The 15,866-nt window shown below is 42.4% G+C and overlaps 1 protein-coding gene across 4 annotated transcripts in view; it reads right to left on the bottom strand.

Annotated features, from left to right (window-relative positions):
- The window catches only part of LOC132085279 (sodium channel protein type 5 subunit alpha-like), a 178,663-nt gene that overhangs the window by 112,458 nt on the left and 50,339 nt on the right, over positions 1-15,866 (bottom strand). For 3 of the 4 annotated variants that reach the window (XM_059490670.1, XM_059490677.1, XM_059490662.1), the window contains exons 9-11: positions 14,229-14,426; positions 10,051-10,224; positions 7,220-7,627 (exon numbers count right to left, since the gene is read on the bottom strand). In XM_059490670.1, the coding sequence (XP_059346653.1) occupies positions 7,220-7,627; positions 10,051-10,224; positions 14,229-14,426 (780 nt within the window). Of the gene's footprint in view, positions 1-3,532; positions 3,538-7,219; positions 7,628-10,050; positions 10,225-14,228; positions 14,427-15,866 lie in introns of all 4 variants that reach the window. The other variant, XM_059490655.1, reaches the window with a different exon arrangement.

Below are 15,866 nucleotides of genomic sequence, written 5' to 3'. Positions count from 1 at the left end.
ATACCAGGAATGGTGTTTCAGATGCATTAGTTTGCTTGATTTCCTTCACCTCAAAAACATCCAATAAAAACCAATGAAACAACAAATGTTTTATTAATGAAGAAAGCATCCACAAAATTGCATAATCATTCACAGCAGTTTGGAATACATAACAAATACATGGTACCAAAAAGAAAGAGCTAGACAGAAAAACAGGAGGGAGGCATTTTTTAAAGTAGAATAAATTTAAACAAAAAAAGAAAGGAAAAGCAAAGAAAAAGAGAAAAAAACCAAACCACAAGCTTGATGAACCATAAGAAAACCTCAAATTTCAAACCTCTGTGGCTTATTTCACTCTTTTTAAGCTCTAACCTCTCCCCATCCTATCTGACCTAAACCATAGGATGTACCAGTAACTTGTCATCAGACAACCTCATTCCCAAGAGTCCTTTACCTGACAGCCACCTTTTATTCACAAGTGCAAAGTGGTAGAAACCCAAAAGAAAAACATTCACAGGTTCATTTTTCCTATTTTATTTTAATTTATTTAACTAAACCAAGCCCCTGTTTTCTGTCAGCCCCCTGGCACCAGGCACAGAGCACAGACACAGATGACACAGTGTGTGGCAGGCAGTGCCACTGGGCAAAGATTTGCCATCAGAGAAGTAAATCCAGCACGTAGCCACTCTGTCACTTACTAGGAAGAATTTTTCCAGGAAAGAAAGTTTCCATCCAGGTGAATTGCTTAAAATTACTAAAGCTCCTTAAGGAAGGTCATAAGCTTTTACCATACGTAAAGAATAGTTATGTGTGGGTTTGGGTTTATACTATTTTTATTTATTTTAGAACAGAGATGGCTGATAGTCACACAAGGAACTGGCAGCTTTTGCGCTGTGAGACAGAAACAATTCCAGGAACTGGACAAGCAGGCAGCAGAAAGGCTATTATCATCTCTGAGAGAACACACACAGGCACAGCTTCTCATTGTACTTATATTTCTATAGAAATTAAGCATAAAATAACAGCAGTCCCCACGGTTATGCAAGGAGTCTACCTAGGATCCAGATGAGAAATCACAATGGAGTTAAACATAGGCACCTCCAGCAGGAAAAGATTACTTCTGTTGCCCCCTGATGAATTGGAAAAGTTCCTCCTTTGGATTAGCTAAATTCTATAGAGACAAATATACTATCCAGTAATTTAGATGTAAATGAGGATGCATAACAGAGATATTTTCTTCTCACTGCCTACAGTTTTGAACTATGTCAAAACGATTATGTGAAGATGGGCTTAAGCATAGCAGCGTTTTTAAAGACCATTTTTGGGAACCAGGACAGGTTTAATTTTCCTTGTACACTTCAAACTTTTTCAAGCAGAAAAAGGTGGCCAAGCCACACCACGAGCAATGGACCCAGTAATGCATCAGCACAAATATTTAATGAAATTGGATGTGGCTATAATAGAGCACAGCACTAAAAACAAGCCACCTAATTTTGGGGATGCCTGACTATTTAAAGAAATGCACCTTAAACTAAAGCAGTTTGAAATATTTGTACCAAATCAGAGTGATTTACACTTAGAATGTACAAAAGCAAAGTTTGAAATGAGCAGAAGCCAGAGCTGTGGTGACAACTCTGTGTGACAGCATCAGAGGGAGCTTTTATCCTCGTAACTTATTGGAGGATTTTTGTATGACTTATTCTGTTGACCTTTATTTCTGAACAAGGAAACTGCTAACACTTTCCCTTTTCACCAGTCCTGTGCCAAAGCAGAAAGTGAAAGAGAGAAATTTTACCTCAGGGTGATTTTAGGATCAACATGAAAACCTCAAACCAATGTGGTCAGCAAAAGCCTTTTATGCTTAGCTGAAACAAAAAGCATGGCCTTGTTTTGTTTGTTTTTCTTTTTAAAATAATATCATCTAAAGATAAATTCCCAAATCTTTATTTCAGTCCCTTGATAAACAGCTTGGCCCCTCTCCAGGTGTTTTCCCTCCTGCCAATCTAGCACTGCTCAGCATTTCAAGTTTCCTAGAAAGGAAAGCATAAGGGTGACCAAGAAGAAATTCAGGAAGGGCTGTGTGTGCAAGAGGGTGTCCCCAGGTTACTGCAGCCTCATTGTCCATCCCAAAATCATCCCAAAACCAGCCTGCCCTGCCCTGCTCTGCTCCTGCCCTGATGGGAAGCTCTGGTGAGGAGGTGCCCCAGGAGAGCAAAGCAGTGGGGATCACTCTCGGAATCTCTCACTGCTCAGAGTGACACCAAGATGTGTCAGAAAGTCTCTTTTCCCAGCCCAGCAGTCAAAGAAGGAGTCAGAGCTCTTCAGTTCTCAGTCTCAAGGTTGTTTATGGTACCTTATCTATAAAATTCTTCCTCCTGCCCTGCCGAGGTCCACTCAGCAAGACAGTCAGAGGCACTCTGCCTGCCCCCAGGGTGGTGTTATCTTTTTATACTAAAAACTACCTGTACAATGTTTACAATTACTTCCCAATACCTATCACCTATGCTATACAGTGAGCTTCTACTCTAAACCAATATAAAAGTGCCAACATCACAGCAGAAGATGGAGGCCAAGAAGAAGAAGGAGAAAGGCTGGACATGCCCAGATCCCTCCATCTTGCCCCCTGAACCCCCACTCTAAAAACCCCAAAAGTCTATTTTTCACCCCATGATAAATTCACTATCATTCTACTTAAACTTTCCTGACTTGTAATTCTTCATATAAGGTTGGTAATTGTTTTTTCCAAGGGCCAAATCAAAGGCACAGGGGTCTGGGGCTCTGTGCCAAGGTCTCTGAGCCCCCTGGGCAGGGTCTCACATCCTCCAGGGCAGCCAGAGGAATTTCCTGGGTTGCCACAGATCACCACCTAACAGCCAGTGCCCACTTGGAAACCCCCACTCTTTCAGTCCTGCATCCATTTCTCTTCCACTCCCCACCTCTGGAACAACTGTAAAGTCAGGTTAAATCAAAAATCTTGTGATTTCCCTGGAGTGTTACAGGAAAGGCTCCAGCTGGATTTAGGAGGCAAGAAAGGATGGGGTTTTGTGTGTTCCTTAACCCTCTAGAAGTTCTTGACAGCCACAGGTGAAATCTCACTCACCCTCATCAGAATCCATGGATAAATTGAGCTCCAGGTAAGGGCTCGTTAACTAAATCAAATTTGAGCATATCAATACCTTGTGAAGGGAGGTGTTATTCTCACCTCTTAACTAAGAAACACCAAAACACAACAGAGCAATGCAAAGCCTCAAATAAATACTGCAGGAAGGCTCAGAACCTTTAGGTTGTCATGTGCCCTGAAATTACTTACATAATATATATATTATTTTCTCTAAAAAATGTCATCCAGCAAACAGCAGGAGCATAAGAAAGTGAAGACACTTTCGGGTGAAGACAAAAACAATTAGGACTTCTAGCATAATCACCAGGTCCTGCTTATGTCTTATTTACACTGGGGTAAGTTTGATAAAATCAGCAGCTGCACCACTTGAAGAAAGCTGGTGGGAGACCAGGACAGCCCTGACTGAGTTCCCTGCATTTCCAGAAGAGTGACCAGGACTTTCCATGGGTTTCCTGGGACAAGCTCCCTGCACCCCTCAGAACAGAGCACCCATTGCTCTTCCCCTCCAGGTGACGACTGCCAGACCCAGACCTGATTTTGTGAAGGGTTTTTGCAGACAAGGCTTTCACATTGCACTACTTTGCTCTCCCTATCACCCCTGCAGGGTCTCTGGCTGGAACCCTCATGGCACTGAACCCTCTGTGCAGTTCTCTGAGCTCCTCAGGCTCTTTTTAACTAAAAACCACTGTTTGTGGGAACTCTCCTGTGGCATGGGGACACCCAAAGTGTGAAGAGATGCCCAGGCTCCTTGTAATTCTTTGTATATATAATTCTTGTAGAGGGTAGGATGTCCTCCTGTTGCTCAGGTCCTGAAGCCCCTGGTGACTTTCAGGACTGCTTTGGTGCAGATGAGCTCCTGGGCAGGTGGCTGCTCAGCATGGACCATGCTGGCCATGGCCATCAAAACTGCCCCAGCTGATGAGACTGATAAGCTCTAGCATCATCCATTGAGATAACCTAAAACCCTCCCTTTTTCCTCAGCTGGATTTGGAATTAGGGAGAGGAGATGGACAGTGCAAACACACTTGGTTTCTCATGGAAACCCACTCATCCATCTGCGCCAAGCAGCCAAGGCCATCTGAAGAGCATTTGAAACTGGGCTTTTTTATCTTAAATGCTTTTCTGCAGCCAAGTGCCAGGATGTCACTCCTCTGAGTCACCAGCATGAACAGTGGGATAAACTGCTGCAGCCACTTCTCTCCTGGGAGAGGGCAGCTGAACTGCACAGATGTTTTCATGTCAGCTCAGCTGCCACCTGCAGCCATTCCTGTGGGGAAATGGTCCCTGGATGGGTGGCAGTTGCAATGACACTAAGGCATGGAAGTTGCTCATTGTGGTCCCAACCCAACCATTTTGCTGTTCTGAGTGAATATTGCTGAAGTTTATCAGGTTAAAACGCTCAGAAGTGGTTAGTGACTGTGCTTTCCTGGAGAAACCTGAGGGGGACCCACTTTGGGATAATTTATGACAGCTATGGGCTAAGTCACTGCTTGTGACTGAAGGCCTACAGGTTGAAAATGCAAAAAACAGAGATGGTCAGATCTTGTTTGATGTCTGCTCTGTCTTTTAAATTAGAAGTGCTCCTCCAAGCTTTCCCCAAATCAGAATTCAGTGATCTCCCCCCTAAGTAGCAGTCTGGGTGTATGCTGTTTTCATCTGATACTACTCAGCATCATGGAGTGACCTAAAAAGGCACATCCCCAAAAATCTAATGCTGTAAATTGTGTTTTTGTACAGCTCCATCTGCCCAGGAGGTGCATGAGCAAAGCCACAGTTACACCTCAGGAAGCTGCAAGTCAGAGCTCAAGCCATGTTACTGTGATGCATTTTCATGGACTGGCCCTTCATCTCTTGCTCATGAAAGATACAACAGATAGCCCAAGTGGGTCCTTTTCCACAGGCTCACACTTGCTCAAAATAAATAACAGCAGAAGGGTCAGTGAGGTTAATGAGGTAACTGCAACATCTTTCTTTCTACCTTCCCCAAACATATGAAGAGACTGTAAAAAGAAACCAGAGCTGCTTACAAAGAACAAATTCACTTACAAATTTTAACATGGAAAAAGGTGAAAATCATCAAATGCAAAGCCAAGAAACATGCTGATTTATCTCCAAGCACGCTGAGGGGTCAGATTTGCTGTTTCCTTGTGCCTGAGCCACAGCTGAGGCTGCACGTTTGTGCCCAGTGCTTGTGACTCCTGCAGTGAATATATCTGTACAGCAACGGGCCCCTCTCCAATCAGCCCTTAACTCCAGCTCACATTTTCTGGATAGATTAGATACCAAACCTGTTTTGCAAAAGACACAACATCCTTCACATTGCATCACTGCATGAGCATCTGTTACTGTAGAGCCTGGGTGTTGTTTCCTAGATGGGCAGGGAAGTGCCAAGTGAGCTCTCCCACCCCAGCCATTCCATTTCCAACATCCATTTATCCAAAAGGCAGGGAGCCGAAAAATGAAAATAAATGCCTGCAGAGCTCAGAGCCTCCGTGTCACCTCAGGACCCAGTCCTGTAAAATACTGATATTCTCTGTGAAGGGTTGAGTGCTCTTGTGCTTTGCTAAGCTTTTTCTGACAGCTGGGACAGCCTCAGCAGCCTGCAGAGCTGCTTTCCTTACAGAGAAAAAGAGGACATCCTCTACTCATCTACTGAGGTCTTACAACTTTGGTTCAGATTTTTTTTTTTTAAACAGATGCACAAATTTTCTTCCCCAGTTCCTTTAATACACACTTTTTTCCTTTTTTTTCCCCCCCACAAAGCTAAATCCAGTAAAACTTCCCTATCTACAGCATTTCTGCTGTTTACAGAATTGTCTCAGGACCGGTCATCCTTGTCCACAGAGAGTAAAAGTGGGATTACCAAAGTCCTAAATGGAGGAAGATGTGAACATCCAAAAAAGCAGCAACAGTCTCAAAACTGTCAACAAAACAGATAATTCTCACACCAACCAGCTTCCCACATGTAGCTTGGCCCCTTCTCTCATGGGTGGTGTGAGAGTCTATTTGCAGAACTACAGGGAATGCCCAGATAGGTGAGGAAAAAAAATCAGTCCAAACTCCTGAAAGGAATAAAGCTGCTTGGCTCCAGAGGAAAACACTGCTTCTCAATTTACTGATAATCTGACACAACAGCTGGGATCCATCACACTCACCTTTCTCTTTAGGAGATACCTTGGCTAATACATGTTATAATCACATTTGCTTTTGTTTCCCCCCACCAACATAACCTAGTTTTGGCACCTTGTTACTCTTGAGTGGGCTTTATCTCACCTAATATAAGACTTGTGGTTAAAGTGAACAGAAAAAGGCACTTCCAAGGAGAGAGATTATTCTGGTCTGGTTTTGATCCTTAAAATTAAATTAAACCTGCCCAAACTGACTGTAGTAGTGACCTCCATCATTTTAAAGACTGTTGAAAGTGATGAGCTTCAATGCAGATGATCTATAAAAGAAAAGATAAATTCCCACTATCTCAAACTAGCAACCTGTCCAGATTGCTCTGCCTGTGTAGCAGCCATTTCCAAAAACACCATCTCATGCAACAAAGATGCTGGCAATCTGCAAAAGGGCTAAAATCTGTTGATCATCTGCTCATATTTCCTGGGTGTTATTTGAACTGGATGCTAAACCCTTCTGGGAATTCCCTTTGGACTGAAGGAACAGCCCTCCTCAAGTAGCCCTAGAGAAGATCATAGGTCAGATGCAGAGACCAACCAGCAAGAGAAAACAGTTTCAAGATGGCAAGATTCACAGAATCATTTAAAAACCATAATTTTCTATCCACCAGACAGTGTCAGGTATTCAAAAGTCAAAAGAAATCAAGTTTAAAACTGTCCCTTCAAGAAAAGAAAGTCTCTGTCAAACTCAAGATTTAGGTATTTGCCTCCTGACAGCTCTGAAAAGAAAATCTCACCAGAAGGCACAAACCTTCCTGATGAGGCACTAGGCACACATTTCTCTGTGAATTAACTCGTTGTCTTCCCACCCTGCCTGGAATGCTGGGTCTGGGTTTCTCACCATAGACTCCATGTGGTGTAAATCAATTACAGCAATCTCCAACAACATTTAGAAGGAAACAAGAGCGCGAATCACATACAAAAGTTATAAAGTACTCACCAGGTCGCCTGTCCCAGGCTTTTCCATAATAACTGGGGGGAGCAGTAACCCTGCAGGAGAAGTAGGGTCTGGGTGGAGTGCCCCGGTGCCTCCTCCTCCTCCTATCAGGGAAACCACACCATTGCAATCCACTGAGCTGTTCCTTTTGCCCGTCTGGGTGTAGTTGGGAGTAGTAGGGTGAGAACTATGGCTCACTTGACTCTGCACGCTTGGACGCCTCCCAGATCTTGGAATTAAGAGGGAGCCCCGGTGGCTTTCATTTTCCCCAGCGATGCTGATCTCATCATCGGCAAAATCTGTCTCGGAGCAAGTGTCTCTGCCACGGAGTCGGAAACTGAAAACGCTTCCGTGGCTCGTTCTGCGCTTCACCAAGTTTGCACTGGGACCATAACTAATGCCAAGGAGAGTCTGGAAACCCCCAGAGAAGAAAAAGGGGAAAGAGAAACAACATTTTGCAACACGTTTTTCAGGAGCGAGGAAGTTCTGGGGGAGAGCAGTGAGTTCCGTTTTAAACCAAGCGCTTCGGAGGAAGAGAGACTTAATTACAGGTATTCAGGCTCCTCAAAATTAAGAGATTGGACAGTCATTCCTAGCCTTTAGGCATTTGTCTAACACTTGGCAATTAAAGATGTACTGAAATAGGAAGGGTCAAGGTGGCATTCAGCTCACAGCGTGATACTTCCTTCGCTTCTACTCCCCCCCATGGGACAAGTGCCAGAGGAGCTGGGAAGGCAGCACAAGGAGTGGAAGACAGGAGCAGGGAAGGGGGATCCAGCTCCAATCTACTGCATTATCACACATCTTCATAACAGCTAGGGAAGGAACAGTGCAGTGGGAGAAGATAAAGAAATAGGGCAGGAAATGAACTGCAGGGAAAATGAGAAGAAGAGGGAAGAAGAAGAAGCAGAATACGACGGAAGAAGGTGATAAAAGAAACAGAAAAAAAAAAAACAAACCAAAAAACAAACCAAGAGCAAGAAGAGGGATATGGTTTATTAGTTTGTAAAATGATTATCTCAATGCACATGGCTGCTTAAGGGCTGGGTAACCTCAGTACACAGCAATCTCCCTCACTTAAATATCAGCCTTGACGATCCACTCTGACGTCAGTCAGTGAGACTGCAACTCTGCCAGAGCATCAGCAAGATGTAGCCAAGGACTAAACACACCTAAAATCCGGCAGAGCAAAAAGGATCTTCAGAAAATGTGTGAGGAATTCAAGTCTATCCCTTTCTCTTCTCTCTAAAGAGGAAATTACTGGAGTAAGAGCATTTAGGCAGAACATATTTTTGAATTTATGCCTGCACAGAATTTCCAGCTTCTTCAGAACTTTTCCATGAGCCAAGTATCTATGAAGAGAGGTAAGATTGCCACAGCACCCACAAACCAGACAAATCAAATGAAGCCTGATTTCATTCTGTGCTGTAGCTAACACCACTGAGTTATGTAATGATGCTATTTAGTGACACTGGTACATGGAGGAGTACAAAACCCAGGCTCTTTCTAACTAAAAACAGCCCTTTTGGATTGCTACCAAATTTCAGCTGGTCAGAAATCCATGCCTGGGTTTCCATGGCACAGTCATTGAGACTGATTTCTGATGGCAACACACTTCCAGCTGCTAAGATAGCATCTGAATGATGACTCAGCCTTATTCCCTCCAACCATGCCAGACACAGCCTTGCAGAGAAGATTTACTGTAAGCTTTGAAATGTGTCTCCCATGCTCCTCATGCATATATGACATCCAGGGGCGAAAAGTGAAAACAAGGAATATTAATCTGAGGAATAAACTGAAAATGCACAGCTCCAATCCGCAGTGCTTCTGGCACGTGGTGTCCTGAAACCCACCCAGAATGAAGCTAAAGAGCAATTCTGGGTTTAGAAAAGTTGCAATTTGTTACACAACCCTCTTGACCAACGAGACAGCAACACAAACCATTGGATTAAAAAATCCATGTCATCTACAGAAATCCAGCTCTGGGTGAATTTTGTGAGCTGGGGAGTCATTAATTGGTCACATTTACTTACACCACTTACATGTTTTTTATGAGCTTTTTATGGTTGCCAAGTATCCCTAAATTCACTGACAACAAAATAGAAAAGGATTTAGCCCATTACATGGCTACTCAAAACAACAAAACAAACTGATTTAAACTTTTCCCTCAGTTAAACAAAGACAAATTATCTGGAGCTATTTATGATCCCCTGATACATACAGCATGGGCAGATTCATATTCATGCATGTCAGGAACATTTACATAAAACCTTATTTAATAACACTGTCACTCTGTTTTTCTTCCCTGCAATAGAAAGTAGAAACAAGTGCCACAAAGTTTTGACTTGGAGGCAACTAGCAAAAGAATATAAAAATGTTAATAATGTCTTTGTATAATATTTAAAAAGCCCTCAGAGACAAGTTTCCTTCTTTTCTCCTGCTCTCTTCTATTTTTAAGCCTTGTAGGTTTCCACTAAGATTTTTTTTTATCTCTAGTAGGGATAGGATAGATATAATCAGATGAATGAAAGAAAATAAACCAGATCAAGGGTAATCTTGAGGCAAAAAAAAAAAAAAAAAGGAAACAAATTGAAAAAAACAGGCTTATAAAAATGTTTAATGGGCATTTTAAATTCATTTAAAAAATAAAGTGGTAATATGTTTCCTTCCACTGTTCTAGCACAGACTATATGCTGTATCTGCTATGTTAATATCAATTAAGATATTAAATACCTGTTTCTTCTAAAAGTTTCAGTTTAAATTGCCTTGCTCAGAGCCTGGCCTGTCCAGGAAAGTACAGTGTGGAACAAGTGATGTTTCAGACCATGGCTTACCATCCTCCTTTGACCATCATCATAGTCACACTTGGGATTCCTTTGGTCCTCCCCATACTCGTCTCCCCCCAAAGATTTCTTTTTCTTCCTCTTATTTCTTCTTTCTTTTGCACTTTTAGGTGACAGTTCCAATGAGCTGAGTGACATTGAATCAATTCCTTTAGCTGCTAGTGCCTAAATCAGAAGATTGCAGAAGGTATAAATATTGTTATTTCAGGATATCAGTGAAAACTACTACAGCTCAGAAATTATTTTTCGTTTTAAATTTTAAGGTTGTATAGGGGAGATATTAAAAATTTTGGGAGATAAGGAATCATAAAACTTAAGATAAAAGGATGGTTTTTATGTGGAGCCCCCGCACAAGACTGTTTGACATATCATGAAGGAACAGCCTGTGTGTACACGCCGTGCACACAGATCTGGACTTACACTCCTGGTGCCAGGCAAAGAAAAATCTCAAGCTGGGGAACCTCAGATTAGAGCCCCCCTGGACCTCAGCCCCTTGAAGGGCTGGACAGGAGGGCAGCCCAGCTGGCTGCTGGGATTTTCCCTGCCTGCACAGAGGGATGCCAGGAGCAGCAGGCAGCTCAGCTGGCGCGTTTCTGTAAACACTTATCCCCATCACAGCTGCGACCAGAGATGCAAAGAAAGAGCCATGGGCTTAACTGGAGATAAGGCGGCCTTTGCTGCGCCATGTGCTTCCATGCTGTGCTGGCTATCTGCTGGAATCTCTGCAGGAGCAGGCTGATAACACACCAGCTGCTGGGAGCCCTGCAGAAGCCCAATTCCAAAGCCTGAGCGTCAAAACCGCAGCCCTGGGAGAAAATGAGCAGCCAGGAGGAAGGATTGGTAGGAGCTGGGGAGTTGGGGCTCTGTCACCAGCACAGGCAGGAGGAGTGAGGGGACTCCGGGCACCAGGATCAGGTTTGGAGGTGCTGGAAAACCACATCAGTGGCCTGGAGACCAGCCCAAGGCAGAGCCCTCAGCTAAAACACCTGAAGAGAGTGAATTGCTAAAAAACGCCTCTCCCGGTTCCCCAGAACATGAGAAACAGATGAATCCTCAGTGCTATTGTCTGTAAGCCACTCGAATCAAACAGGCAATCATCTCTCCACTGCAAAATACTCCCTTCCTCCCACAGGCATCAGTCCAAGGAAGGTGAAGGCACTTAACAGCCGTGTAAAGAATCAATCATGTATTTCAAGGAGTAGCGGTGGCTCTATCAAGCTGAGAGCACAACAAAACTTAATTCCTGTGGGAAATATCTTTCATAAGCAAGCTGCTTAGAGCAGAGAGGAGGAGGGCTCAGACACTGGTCTAGGTTGTTTTGGTTGGTTTGTTGTTTGGTTTTTTTTTTTTGAGTCAATTGATTTAATTGCTATGCTGAAGTGCTTTCTCTTCATAAAGATTTGGCAAGTCTTTTGGTGTTAAGCTCAGATTTAGGAATGTGTTAGACCAATTGTATAAATTGACTGATGGTCCCCAAGCAGGTCTATCAATTATATTTCTTCTCCCTTTATACTGCACATTATAAAAGCTGGCCTGAACCATTTTGGTTTTCCTTTTTGATTGCTGTCATATTTTGTTGATCTAGAAAATATTGCAGGTTGTGCTACTGAGCATGCTGCACTCAAACTGCAAAATAAGCTAATTTTTAGTTTCTTATAATTTTCTTACCTATTACTTGAATAGTTTCTGTGCTCAATACCTTTCTCAGATATTGAAAAAGGATTTAGAGTGAATTGTTCCTCCTGGCATGGAGGACCATAGATTCACAGTACAGCTTGTGTTGGAAGGGAGCTTAGAATATATCTAACCCTCCTGTCGTGGGCAGGGACACTTCACCAGTTTCCTCAGTCCAGCCTGGGCTCAAGGACGTCCCCATGCCCTGCCTATCTACCTGTTCTGTTTGGGTTCCTGTGGCTGGACCTTGTCCTGTTCCTCAGGCACTGCAGGGCAAAACTCACTGCAACAACTCCAGGGGCAGGAAGGGTGTGTGGGACCACGCGTACCTGGCAAGGAGATGTGATGTGATGGCTGAAGGAAAGCTTAGTTCATGAGGTCTGACATGAAAATTATGCAAAAGAGAGCTCTTGAGGCAAGAACTTAGTGGTACAGTGAGAAAGTCAAAACTAAAATCTTTATTGAGGTTTGGAGAACCTCAAAACTCAGGGCAAAACTCACTGCAACAACTCCAGGGGCAGGAAGGGTGTGTGGGACCACGCATACCTGGCAAGGAGATGTGATGTGATGGCTGAAGGAAAGCTTAGTTCATGAGGTCTGACATGAAAATTATGCAAAAGAGAGCTCTTGAGGCAAGAACTTAGTGGTACAGTGAGAAAGTCAAAACTAAAATCTTTATTGAGGTTTGGAGAACCAGATTAAAATCGAGTAGCTCTGACTGGGGTGAGATATCTCAGCAGGACACCTGAAAGCTCCATGGTGCAGCCACCCAGTTCCCTTTCCTGAGCTTCTCCTTCCAAATGTCTACTTTGAGATGCCAGGAGTTGATTTGCAGAATTATTGGACTCCATTAGTGAACATCACAGACCAAAATCACTCCACTCCTGAACATCCTTCCCATAAAACTAGGATAATACTCCAGGAATATTGCAAATACAAAGGAGCATTTTTGAAGCACATGGAGTCTGAGCAGTGGCAAGAGGCCCTGAAAAACCTTGGAGGATATTAGTCACTTCCTCTTCCAAGCAGGCTTTGACTGCCTCAGCTGGGAAGTCTGCTCGAGCTGCCCTAAGGCAACACAACAAATGATGAGAAAGCAAAGAGCTGCTCTCGAGTCATGTACTGTCCTCCCTTTGCACTGAACAGGGCACATGGGAGATGAGAAATTGTTGGCTGAAGGAAAGACTCTATTATAAAGCATATAAACAAATGGGAAAAATTCAGATTTTCAGGGGCGACTGTTTTTTGACACATTATGCTTTCTGGGCTGAATGTTCCTTTTCTTTGTGTACACACAGGCTTAATTGAAATCAAAGCCTTCAAAATGAAATTCTTAAATATCTTTAATTATAGCTGGGGCTACTAAAGTTGACTGTTATTAGGAAGAGCTCAGCTGGAGTCAATACATATGAAAATTTGTACAAAATAGGTACGAGCTGGAGCTCAGCTTGTTCCCTTAGGTTATGGCAGAGTTACTCTGTTCAAAGTGGCTGTATACGGACTAAATTGCATTTACCTATTACTTAAACTATCAAAGAGGATCTTTAAAAGGACTTAAATGATTCATAAGCCACTACTAGCACTTTGTCAAGAGTGAATTGCATTTTCTATTTTCTTTCCAAGGATTTAAATGGGCTTTGGATTAGGCCCTGAAGCCATATGTACCCAAAAGAAAATTATGTATATTAGTTTATATTGTGTTTCAAGGATTTATTTCTCTGAACTACAGTGCTACGTGTTATTTCAGACTAATTTTCTTATTGTCTTCTTGTTCACAGAACCTAAAATGTTCTCTTCTGCTGTTCAATAAAAGCTGTCTACCCCACACAAACCAAATGCAAATTAAATACTGTTATTAAGGCTATAAGGCTACATCCACCATTTGGCCTCCCTGGTTTGTTTAAATTTATGACATAGCATTAAATCCATACCCTTTGCATAATTTGCAGATCTTAACCTCAAGGTCTGCCTGTTTACTTTTCCAGGAATGAAGCTGTGGGTCCTTCAAAGAGATTAATCTACACCTTTACCTTCGTTATCAAACAATTGGATATTTACAGCAGGTTGAGCAAGACAGTGAGGAAAACAATGTGTGCTAAAGGGGTGGTGGAAGGAGGTTCAGCTGGGGCTCTGGCTGAGCTACCAGCACATGCTGGGTTGTGCTCAAATGCAGATGTAGTTTTGCCATCATTAAAACATCTCACATGCCAAACTGGATTAATTTTCTCTGCTGGCATACGTGGCATGGTTAAACCAGCACAGTTCTGGATATGTAAACCCCAAACGGCCCCACTCCTAACAGGGAGAACTATAATTTTTCTTTCACAAAAAAAAAAAAAATTGCAATAACTTCATCCAGTACAACAAACACTAAACTGCTTTCAAGCAAACTCTTACTTTGGTTATCACATAAATGTGAAATAAAGAGGATGTGAATCCCAAGGTAACATTTGTTCAAGTCACCCAAGGTTAATCATGTCACATAGTTCACTGACCTCCTGCTCTTTCTTCAACATCTCCATTGCTTCCCGAAACTTTCTTTCTTTCTCCTCTGTTTCAGCAATAGTGGCTTGGTTCTGCTCCTCATATGCCATGGCCACAACAGCCAGAATCAGGTTGATCAGGTAAAATGAGCCCAGGAAGATGACCAGCATGAAAAAAAGCATGTAGATCTTCCCAGCAGATCTGAGAGTCTGTACGTGTAAAAGTAAAATTAACACTGCTTTACCATGTTTTGAAAAAGAAAAAACAAATAAAGAAAAGAAGGGGTTTCTTTTAAAATTAGATTTATAATATAATTGAGTTCATCCTTTGTTAATAGTTCAAACAGAAAGGCTTTGATGAGAAATGACAACCACATACAAGGAAATAATCTCCTCACCAATAAATTTTTATACCTTAATCAAAAATTGTGTGCTTTGCAGTGAATTAATTTCTAAAAGAAAAATGCTTTCAATGCTTTCCTCCTGTATCAAATATCTCTGCTGGTTTTTTTTTTCAGAATAGATATTAGAGCCAGTTGCAGTGAAAAATTCCCCCACAGTTCAATCTGGTTTTATCTTGTGTGTAGAAACCATCCGAGTGGGATTCATGTTGGATCCCTTCAGATGTCTACAATCCAGGTCCTTTTTCAGGGAGAAAAATACATGTTTAGGGTGCAGCTCAACCAAATATCGAGACATCTGTGTCAGGACAAGAACCAAACCTTGGGCTCTGTTGAATGTATCCCCTGGTTCTTCACCAGATTTATTGGCATAACTGGAATTTAGGGGGACAGCTTATGTGTAACAGATATGTGCCATGCTCAGAGAGATGATACTACTGACAGAAAACACTGTGTGATAGTATAAGGTCAAATAATGAAATGGAGTGATGTTCATCCTTATTTGCCGTGACAGTTTCTGTCTTCCAGAGTTGTACATGTAGCTCCTTGCCAAGCAAGGGAATGCAGCTGTTTAAAGAATCTTCAGTTTTGTTGTTTCACGTTTTCCTGAAGTGAAATTGCATAACTGGCTGTATGTGAAGCTGAAATCCCCCAAATCTTCAGTGATATTTACCTCAGTACCTTCAGAGTGGTTCTGTCAAAGTTATCCCCTATTTCCATATGATCACCTTCCAGTTTTGGCAGGTTTGAGATGCAGCAGCAAATTGTCAGTGGCTTCACGGACAGAGAATGTAATTCAGTACCACAGTGGCATGTGTAGTTCTTTGGGGTTTGCACACATTTCAGGAAATGCATGCTGCAATGAGCATTCACTCAGAGACCACCTTGCATGTGACCCTTGCAAAACCAGATATCACAAGAACACAGGTGCTTCTCTGGCCTTTTCTTGAGCTGGACTCAAAATATTAACTTGTGTTACACCATCGGCCGAAAAATCACCAAGTGGTGATGTGGTGATCTTCCTTAAGTGGTGAACTTCATTTAGACTCAGGTGAATTAGGGTCTTTCACTCAGTACCACTTTTTCTCAATTTCCCCAAACACCCAGTCTAATGTCTTTGGACATTATTCTTCTTAAGAAAATTATTAATTATTAGAACTGATCGTCCTTCTCCAGAACATCTGATAATCCTTCTCTAGAACATACACAAAGCACAGTTTACCTAATAACCAGCAATTCTTTTTTGTCT

Source organism: Ammospiza nelsoni, chromosome 1 (assembly GCF_027579445.1).
Source record: "Ammospiza nelsoni isolate bAmmNel1 chromosome 1, bAmmNel1.pri, whole genome shotgun sequence".
Classification (NCBI taxonomy): Eukaryota; Metazoa; Chordata; class Aves; order Passeriformes; family Passerellidae; genus Ammospiza; species Ammospiza nelsoni.
The sequence above is the reverse complement of the archived record's forward strand: the minus strand, read 5'-3'. Positions and strand labels throughout refer to the sequence as shown.